The sequence below is a fragment of the Arachis stenosperma genome, chromosome 7 (genome assembly GCF_014773155.1).
Source record: "Arachis stenosperma cultivar V10309 chromosome 7, arast.V10309.gnm1.PFL2, whole genome shotgun sequence".
NCBI classification, from domain to species: domain Eukaryota; kingdom Viridiplantae; phylum Streptophyta; class Magnoliopsida; order Fabales; family Fabaceae; genus Arachis; species Arachis stenosperma.
Window position 1 is genome coordinate 14,961,115 of NC_080383.1, and position 10,382 is coordinate 14,971,496.

The 10,382-nt window shown below is 36.4% G+C and overlaps 1 protein-coding gene across 1 annotated transcript; it reads right to left on the bottom strand.

The window, feature by feature from the left end:
• Window positions 1-2,333: 2,333 nt before the first annotated feature.
• LOC130939459 (uncharacterized) lies at window positions 2,334-4,402 on the bottom strand. Its single transcript, XM_057867562.1, has 5 exons — window positions 4,006-4,402; window positions 3,335-3,957; window positions 2,970-3,181; window positions 2,771-2,862; window positions 2,334-2,497 (listed from the first exon to the last, which is right to left on the bottom strand). The coding sequence occupies exons 1-5, from the start codon at window positions 4,400-4,402 to the stop codon at window positions 2,334-2,336; spliced, it is 1,488 nt and encodes a 495-aa protein (XP_057723545.1).
• Window positions 4,403-10,382: the final 5,980 nt, after the last annotated feature.

Sequence of the window (10,382 nt, forward strand, 5' to 3'; positions counted from 1 at the left end):
TCACAAGACCCAGGAGCCCAGGACCGAGACCAGCAGGCAGCAGCGACGACGGCCAGACAGAGGTGAGGACGTAACTCTGAAGTTCGAGCTGAGGTCGCTGGACGATGGAATTGAGAGATTGAGAGTGACGGTGAGGAGCTTAGGATGACCGAGTGAGAGACTGAGAGTGGCGGTGAGGAACTGAGGAACTGAGGAACTGAGACTGAGGAACCGAGTGAGAGGCTGAGATCCGTCGAGGAGACTGGAGAGTGGAGACGAGACGACTGAGTGTCTGGGTGCTGCGGTGCTGCTGTCTGCCGAGGAACTGAGAGGAGAGGACCGAGGAGTGAGAGTGAGGCAGCTGCAATGGGAATTAGGGATTGGGGAATGGCCGAATGGGGATTCAATTTAGGGTTTCAGCCGTTTAGGTGGGTGGGGAATGGGGATTTGGGTCGGGTCGGGTCGGGTGGGTGGGGTGGGTTCTTGGGTTCTGGGTCTGGGTTCATGGGTAATGGCTAATGGGTTCAGCCCAAAAAAAAAAAAACCTTCAGCCCGCCGGGGCAGCCCGCCCCGCCCCGCCAAAGCCCGCCAAAGCCCACGGTTTAAGCGGTTTGGGTTAGGCGGGCTTTTGTCTTACGGCGGTCCCAAATTTCCAGCCCAGCCCGCCTTTTTTGGCTGGTTACGCGGGCCGGCCCGGCGGATTAAGGCCCGTTTGCCACCCCTATTATCCATTGATAGTTGTTGTGTTTGTCTTTGGAGTTGTATGTGCAAATTATCTCCTTTAGAGTGGATAGCAGATAGTTAGTGTATCTTGTTGGTTTTGTGTTGGAAGTTCCTGTTGCTGAAATAGTTATATTGTATCAGTTAACAGTGTAAATCCGAGTTTATTAAATGAAACAGTTGTGTTAGTTGTTTGGAAAAGTTTCATTGTGTCAAAAAGTAGAATGTGTTATACCTGAATCCTTTCATACCATGAAAAGCAATCCAATAATAACTAACAATAATATGTAACATTAACAACTGCAAATAGCCACTAAATATCAACATGTTGTTCACAAAATAACTCCAAAAGTGGAAAATATGTAGCCCTATACCAACATCAGCAACACCAAAATAAAAAAGAGTATTATAGGCCCTTAATTCACATATGCTATCAAAACAGAAAGCAAAAAACTATTTGTGGTGGCTATATGAAAGCTAGTTTATCAAAAAGTCAGCATCTTCTTTTAACTTGATATAAACCTAGGACCACACTTCTAGTTCTTCCTATGAGGCCTAAATCCAGGAGTGGGAATGAACTTGAATAGTCTTGATGCAGTCCCAGAAGCTGCTGCGGCCATTGTCTCGGCACTAAGACCATGTTGTTGACTTGGTTTAGGCATCCTTGATCCAGTAGGAACATTAGTATCATTGTTGGGTGGAATTTCTGTGTTGGCAGGAGTGGGAGGCCTGAAATGAGGTCCAATAATTGGGAGAATCTGATTCACCACAAAAGCTTGAACAAAGGTGGAGGGGATTGGTGGCCTAATAATTGGTTGCTTCATCCTTTGTGGAGGTGTGTTATTGAAGATGGGGGTCTCAAATGCTCCCTGCAAACCAACAAGATTACATTATATGAAACAAAAAGTAAGACTAAGACATTGCTAGTTATAATGCAATTGTGAATTAAGCTGGTCACTTACAACTTCTGGTTGGGGAGCAGACTGTGAAAGAGGAATTTTATCTCCTTGTCCCAGTGTTATTCCTTCCTTTAATGTTGATTTAGGTAACTTCTTTTTTTGTTCTTTTTGCCTTTGTCTACATTCATGAATAATACTCTATCTCAATCTAGAGTCAACAATAGAACGCATGTGAACATATAATCAAATTAACCCTACAAACTACTTACCACAGGATCCAGTATTGTTCCTTCAACACCAGTATTCATGTTGTTTTCCTCACCAACCTGGTTCTATGTGGGTCATCATACAGAACAAGCATTTAAAAATTAGATCAATCTTTGCAATAACAATTAAGTTCCTAACCAATCTATCATGTGACACTTAAATCCCTAACCATTATAAAAATATGACAAATCAAACCCTGAAGCAGGCATACCTAGGTGGTGCTAGCAGAGTCCACTGCTGAGCAAACTGCTTCAAATTCCTCCTTTCCTTCTTGGTCATAGGCTTCCAATTTGGGTCTTTAGGTGGATTGGAGCATGTTTTATAGTAATGACCTTTTTGGCCACACCTGTTACAAGTCACTTCGAATGACTTTTTGGCTTTGTGGAAATTCATCTCTATCTTCACAGGATCGAATTTTCTCTTCATCTTTGAACGATGTGCAGCTTTCTTAATTGGGGGAGGTAGTGGCTATGGTGAATCAGTTGGGTTCCAATATTCTTCACTGTTAACTGAATTAATGCAGACAGAATAGGCTGATCTGATAGCATCCATAGTGAGCCATTTATGCACAAAGTCCTCTGGCTTCAACCCCATCTTAGCCATGGCTGCAACCGCATGTCTGCAAGGCATGCCTGCACACAGATTATGTTAAAAAAATATTAAGTAGTTAAAGACTCAACATTTGTTAACTAGACCAGCCATATAAGATGATGAATTGTATACAGTTAGCTGCCACACATTGTAAGTACATGTCTTGCTTTGTAAGTTTACTCCAACTTTATGCCTTTGCATATGAACCTCGAACAATACTCTATCAGAATCACCAGCCCAGGTTGCTCTCCACTTGGTACTCTTGGGCTTAATAAACTGATCAAGCTTCTTCTACTGCACAAAGACCAAGATACCAGTGTGGTGCTCTAGTCTCTTCTTGTGCATAGCCATTTTTCTCATGATGTAACACCTCAAGTCTTCACACATTGACAGAATTGGCTTCTTTCTGTATTCAACAATTTCGCGTTCCACACCTCACACATATTGTTCGTTATGTTATCAACATTGGGCCCATGGCTGAAGTAGGCCTTGCACTACACACCCAGGTCAAACCTCTGCAGATACTCCCAGGCTCCCTTATTCAGATTCTTTAATTTCTCCATTACACTTCTGAATTCTTGAATTGTTGTACAACGAGAGCACTCCCATACCATCTGCTTTGTTTGTTCATCTTTGAAATATTTTATAAAGTTCTTCCAAATATGAAGAACACAGTTTCGGTGATGGGCAGTAGGGTTAACTTCCTTCATTGCCAGCTCCAAACCCTATAGCAGATTCATAACACAATATCAGTGTGTTTAATATCAGTAAAAGGTAAACTGAACATGTGACATTTAACAAAACATGTAATTAACTTAAAATAATTTAATTATGATAATAAGGTATACTTGTTAAATAACTTAACATAATTAACTTACTTTTTGTTGGTCGAAAATAAAGTTCCAGCCATGTTGTGGAACTTCACCCAAGTCTTTTTTCATTAAAGTTAAAAACCACTTCCATGTCTCCTTGCATTCATTCGGGACCACTGCATATGCAATGACATAGAAGTGGTTATTTGTGTCTTGGTCCACCGCACTTAGAAGCTGGCCACCATAATGACCCTTCAAGAAGCAGCCATCCAACCCTATTAGTGGCCTACATCCCTCCTTAAACCCCTTCTTACAGACATCCAAACTAATGTATAACCTATCGAATAGTGGCAGGAATTCAGGTTGGGGAATTACTTCCATCAAGGCAGTTGATCCTGGGTTACTTCTGTGCAATTCCATCAGGTAATCCCGTGTCTTTCTATACTGTGCCTTTTCACTCCCAATGACAACCTCTCTTGCAACCTTCAATGCTCTAGCTACCATTCTAAGATTCACTTTCACATTGTATTCATCTATGATATGATCCCTGGCTGCACCTAGCTTCAGATCAGGCTCTGTAAAGAGCTTCTTAACTAACTTATCAGTGACCCATGCTCTGTCAGCCAAGTTGCTACCAAAATCCATTCCACAATTGTGTTCATTGTAAAGAATTTTGATCTGAAAGCAACCTTTTGAACTGTTTCAGCTTGTAAAAATTAGCCAAGGACATTTTTCACCTGCACAAGCTGCTCTCACCCTCAGCTTCTCATTCTTAATGTATAAAACATCTTTACCCTTGTGCACAAAATAATCTTTCATGGTCTTCTTGAATGACTCCATGGTGTGGAACAACTGTCCAACCTTAAATTGGACCTCACCATATTCAGTGTCCTCATCAAAAGTATCATAGGCTGTTTTACCCTCATCTCCAGATGAAACTAGACTGTTGAACACCTCACTTTCATACTCATAAGGTTTCTCATACTTACTATCCAGCTCTACTGCAGTTGGGTCTGGTACATGGTCTTCATCTCCATTAACAGTAGTTGTTGTATCCTGCCCAGCAGGCCCATGTTGTCTGGAGCTTCTTGGGCCTCCCAGCTCTGGCCAAGGCCCACTGTTTTTCCCCTGCATATCTTGCCTATCAAGCCTATCCTTTAGCACATGTTTTCTGCTAGCACCAGAGTATTTCCTACTAGCCCTTCTCTTAGCTGTTTTAGGGGACATCTTTGGCCCATCTTCTGCTGACTTAGTCCCCTTCTTCTTAGCCACACCAGTTTTTTTCTTCCTTTAAGTGACATCTTCTCTTTAACTCGAGTCTTCTGCTTGTTCTTCCTCTTATTCAAACTGTCATCACTCTCACTGTCATCAGACTCATAACCAGGAGGAGGTGGTTTGTAAGCCTCGTCCTCAGCGCTTTCATATCCATCATCCGAGGAAGATGATGATGACTTAAGCGAATTGACATCACTGGCAATCACATCCTCCTCCACAACCCCCTCACCAACTACCTCTGGCAAGTCCACAGGATGCTCAAAGTAGATGTAAAATTCATATGTGTGCCTATTTTTATCAATATTCTCCCTCAATTTGTTAATTTTTTTATCCCCATGAATGGCATGAAGGCCAGATTCCATATCAGAGGCAGTCATATCACACCAGTACATTGCCTTAAACTCCACATAGCCTAACTCTTTAAACAAAACAACCAAATCAAAGTAATTAATCAGGTTAACATCTATTGGTGGCCACCTATGAACTTTTCATGCATGTAGCTAAGATTTTCTTCACTGTCCTTTGTGAAATCCCCCCTATGGTGAAACACAGGGGTAACCAAACATTCAGACATCTGGAAAAGTGCAATAAAATTTTGTTAACTCCTAAATAAAAAATTTAAACATACAACACAATTTCTTCAATCTTACATCAATTTAAACAACCAATCCTAATAATCTGTTCCAACTATCACTAATTTTTTAACTCATCTCAACACTTTCATTTTATATAAATACATAAAACTCCTATGATATGGCAGCAGAAACACTTTTTTAACCTCTCTCTACCCCACCAATGCTGAATGCAAACAATAATGGTACAATGAGGACCACACACAAGCAAAATAGTGAAAGAAACAGTAACGACACCTACCTCAGCAATCACTGCTGTGTGCCGAACCGTCCAACTTCTGTCAAGAGCGCCGTCCAACAACCGTCCACGTCTCCATCAAGAGCTTCGTCAGCAACCTTGTCACTAAGATTTTCACCAATCACCACTGTCTTGATGGAGAAGAGAGATGTCTGCTAGGATTTAGAATGTAATTGTATTACAGAGACAATGGGTCTTTAGGGGATAACATATAAGGCGCGAAACCAAACGACGCCCTAAACCCTCAAAATGCCATCGTTTTTGTTTTTTGGACGAGGACAGAAAGGCCCCTGTCCATTTCATCTTGCCACGTAGGATTCCATCTTCCACGTAACAACCCGAGCCATCCGTGTCATACCTTAGCCTTCACACCTCAGCATTTTCTGTCGACTTTTTGCCGTGAAAGTGATAGAAGGACCGGGTTGGCAGACGGAGTTCAGGGTCAGGGGACCGTAATGGAACGTGTTTTTGGTTAAAGATCGTCTTGACATTTTGGAAAATGGACAGGGACCGGGTTGGTACTTTACTCAAAATCTAATCTCAAAAGTAAAGAAGTTACCCGGAGAACTATGATAACAACAACAACTGAGACGAACTTTAACGACATCTTTAAGAGCTGATCCACGTATTATAGATATTGACATACAAAAGTATATTGGGAATAACATTCAATTTTTGCATGATTACACACCCACCGAATGCAAAAAATTAGAAGAATAGGTTCTAAGACTCAGTATGAAGCTGCGGACGATTAGTAGATTTACTTATAATTTCTGTCGCTTTTATAGAGTTCTTTCGCCCTTATTGCTTTAGTTAAATTTAGTTTTTCAAGTTTTAAATTTTTATAAAAATATATTTTTTATTTTTTTTATTTATCGGATAATGCTTTACTCGGCCCTTTGATATTAATCAATTCAAAAAGATCAAAGCAATATATGACTTAAGCATAAAAGCATTCCATAATTAAGCTTCATTTATTAATCTTTTATATGAAAAAAAACCACTCAGAGCTCTTTCTCGGTAGTAGTGTAATTGGATTGCCCAGCATCCAATGTCTTTGAAGTATAGACAATAATATAGGAAAGCTTAGCACTTAATTTTAGTTACTTACTTGTTTTGGACTTTGAACTAATATTTTATTTCAGGTTTTTAGTTCATTTTTGTTCTATCGTTGATGACAAAAGGGGGGGGGGGGAAGAAAGAAAGACCGAGTAAGAGGGCAAAAGATAGCGACAACGTCGATCGGTGCTGCTTGTCACGACAGCGACGGTGAAACTAAGAAAACAACAAAATAAAGAGAAGTAATGAAAACAAAGAATTTTTTTTAAGGAAGAATGATTTGAAAAAAAAAAAGGAATTTTGTTATTAATATTTTAAAAAATTATATAATCACCCGTTTTAAATAATAATTTAAATATAAAATAGATTTACTATGGTTAAAATATTAACTTTAATTAAATTAAAATAACTCAAGTTATTTATATAGTAAGTAATCAGAATAAGATATAATCTAATTAAAAATTGACAAATTATAAAAGATAAGTTATATGTTATTTTAAAAAAAGTTAAATAAAATTTATCTTCTTCTTCTTATTATTATTATTATTATTATTATTATTATTATTATTATTATTATTATATCACAAAATTTCATTGGTGTACTAAAAAAATTTTTCCTACACATTTGTCTTCAAATTTATTATGTAAATTTGTGAGATTGTCATATTTTTCGTTTGCTCATAAAACAGGGCCAAAAACCAACAATTTAGTATGGTGGACATGCAATACCAAATTATGAGATTTCATGATGATTTAGGTTGAGAAGCATGCAACAGGAATTTGCAATGGAGAGACATAATAAATGGCTGAAGCCAACGATTTTGTAGTATGGTTGGTAATTCCTGGAAAATTCTCACTATTTAATGGAATCCTAAAACACCTTACGCCTCTATAAATAACAGAGTAGCGTAATAGTTTTATCATAAGAGTCAAGAAAAATGGGCGATAATTTTTAGTACTTGTACATCACAAGGGAGATATTAAAGAAGCTACCAAGGGATAACTTTCACCGGTTAAAAAAAAGTTAACTGCTGTCTTTATAAAGTCATTTACTACATTCGTAGAGTTACAAAATACTAACTGTTACAAAAAAAAGTTTAATTATTTTGTTCTTATAGTTTTATAAAATTTATAATTAGGTTTTTATATTTTTTTTTAATTGGATTTTTACTTTATTTTTTTTTAATTAAGTTTCTTTTAGTAGTAATTGGCTTAATTTTATAGGGACCTAACTAAAAAAAAAGAATTGATATAGGAACTTAAATAAAAGAAAAAAAAAGTATAGATACCCAATTAAAAAAAATTGGTGTAAGGACTCAATTAAAAGGAAAAAAAGTATAGAGACCTAATTAAAAATTTCGCGAAACTATAGGAATTAACAGGGTAATTAAACCCAAAAAAATTAATAGGATTTGAGATTTTTTTTATAAAAAGATTGAGAAGAAGTGTTACAAAAAAGTTTTGATTATATTTCTCTAATGCAAGAAAAAAGATATGACTTAACAATAATATTAATATGAGTAATTCTTCGCATACAAGCGATTAAGGCTTGTAAGCCTTACAAGTTCAATTAAAACTAACGCTCAAAACATGCTTCGAACCATTCTTCTTTCTCTTCGTCTTCTCCTTCTTCTTTTCTTTCGTTTCTTGCCTTCTCTTTCTCCTTCTTCTTCTTCTTCTTGCTGCATGTTCTTCTTCCTCTTACTCTTCTTCTTCTCCTTTTCTTTCGTTTCTGCACGTTCTTCTTCATCGTCTTCCTCTTCTTCTTTATTTACGTTCTTTTCTCTCTGTTTTATCTTTTTTTTTTCGATTTTTCATGGTGAAATCGTTTTTGAAGAAGAAGAAGCAGTAGAAGATGAGGAGGGGAAAGAGAAAGAGTTCTGAATTATGCATAAGATGTATTTTAATGAATTTTGGGTGTATTTCTTTAAATCCTTTGGGTGTATTTTCTGTAATCCTTTGGGTGTATTTTCTATAATCGTTTGGGTGAATTCCTGTAACCGTTTGGATGTATTTCTGTAATCCTTTGGGTGTATTTCTGTAATCATTTTGGGTGTACTTCTATAATCGTTTGGGTGTATTTCTGAAGTTCCATTATCTTCAAAAGGATTACAGAAATACACCCAAAGGATTAAGAAAAATACACCCAAAATTCGTTGCATAATTCAGAACTCTTTCTCTTTCTCCTCATCTTCTGCTGCTTCTTCTTCTTCAAAACAATTTCAAAACTTGATTTCAGAAACCATGAAAATAAAAAAAAAAACGAAGAGGAAGAGGAAGAGAAGAAGAGAAGAAGACGAAGAGGAAGAGGAAGAAGAAGAAGAAGAAGAAGAAGAACCGTTCTGAGTGTAACGCTTTGAAAACACAGAAAACGTTGAATAACGCATTAAAAGACCTAGTAACTTGTAAGACTTGTAAGTCAAAAAAACTTATATGTGTAGCACTCCTCTATTAATATCCACGTCACTCACTCTATTAGTTATTTGTGTAAATTTAATAGTAGGACAATATTAAATTCGTTTAAAATTTTTTGAAATAAAAATCAAATTATAATTTGACCCAAACATTAAGAATCAAAATAGCATTTTACAGAAAATTAGTGTATTAAAAAAAAAACAAATGGCTTAGTTATTGTGCAAGATCCCTGTTACAATTAGATAAGGATTTGTGAAATATGATTCTTTTGAGTTCTATAACAATGATAAATTGCAAGTAATATCAAGTCTTGAAGATGTGGTTGCAAGTTTTGGAGAATTTACTCCAAAACCTCATTCTATTAGTACTATGAGAGCTTCGAGCTCAACTTTTATGGTTGCAGCTCCTGCAGTATTTGTGACATCTCTTTCATTTGCATCGGATTTAAATCAGAGTTTATATACTCATGATTTACACTATTATGCTTTCAACCTAAATCATCATCAAATCCTATTTTTTAGTGTTGCATGTCCTCTATACTAAATCGTTATTTTTCTTCAAATATTACAAGAAAATATAAAATATGGTAAAATTTCATGACTATGTAATAAATTTGAGAATAAATATGGAGAGCAATTCTTTTTAGAACAATTTCTGTAAATTTACAATCTACTTATTTTATTTATGTAAATTATTTCATGTATTTTAACAATAAAAATGTCTTTAAAATTATTTTAATAAAAAAATATTTTTAATATATATTTTATTCTTATAAATGATTTGATAACTGATATTTTTTTAGCATATACAAAGATATGATGGTAAACATTTTTTTTAATGCTAACTTTGCTCCATTAAGTCATCATTATTATTTGGTGCCCTATGGTAGAAGCAAACTTGAGAAGCACCATATCTTTTCCTCTAACTCATGAGAAGAAAAAGAAATGTGGGTCCAACTTATCTGATTAGACTAATGTAGCTATGACCCTTGTTTGAAGAATCTCACCTGGTTTAAGGTTCCTTTTACTTATCAGAAAAACAAATAACTCAACTTTGAGAAACAGCTAATCTCCAAATTCCAAGAACTATCAAAAAGAAAAAATGGGGTAATTTTTTTTACCCTAAAAGAAAATTTCTCATCACAACACTGCATAAGCAACTAGGCATAATGATAATTATGATATTGCTGATTTGCTGTTTCTCTTATTACATATCTTCTTTGCTTCACACTCCTTCTCTCTTTCTCTCTCAAGTACTCAGAAGAGAGAGACAGAGAGATATTACCTACCAACCAACCTCACCATAGTTAAGTTGTTGCTTAATACCTTAAACACAATTCACATCACTCTTACCCTCTCTTGTTCAGTCTTCTCGGAGGTTCAGAGAGAGAGAAAGGGGGAAAAAAATCCAACTTTTTTCTTGAAAGCTTGGTGGGTATTAATGATCTTTGCCTCCCTGAGCCATTACATGAAGATTCTCAACTTGGGAATTTACA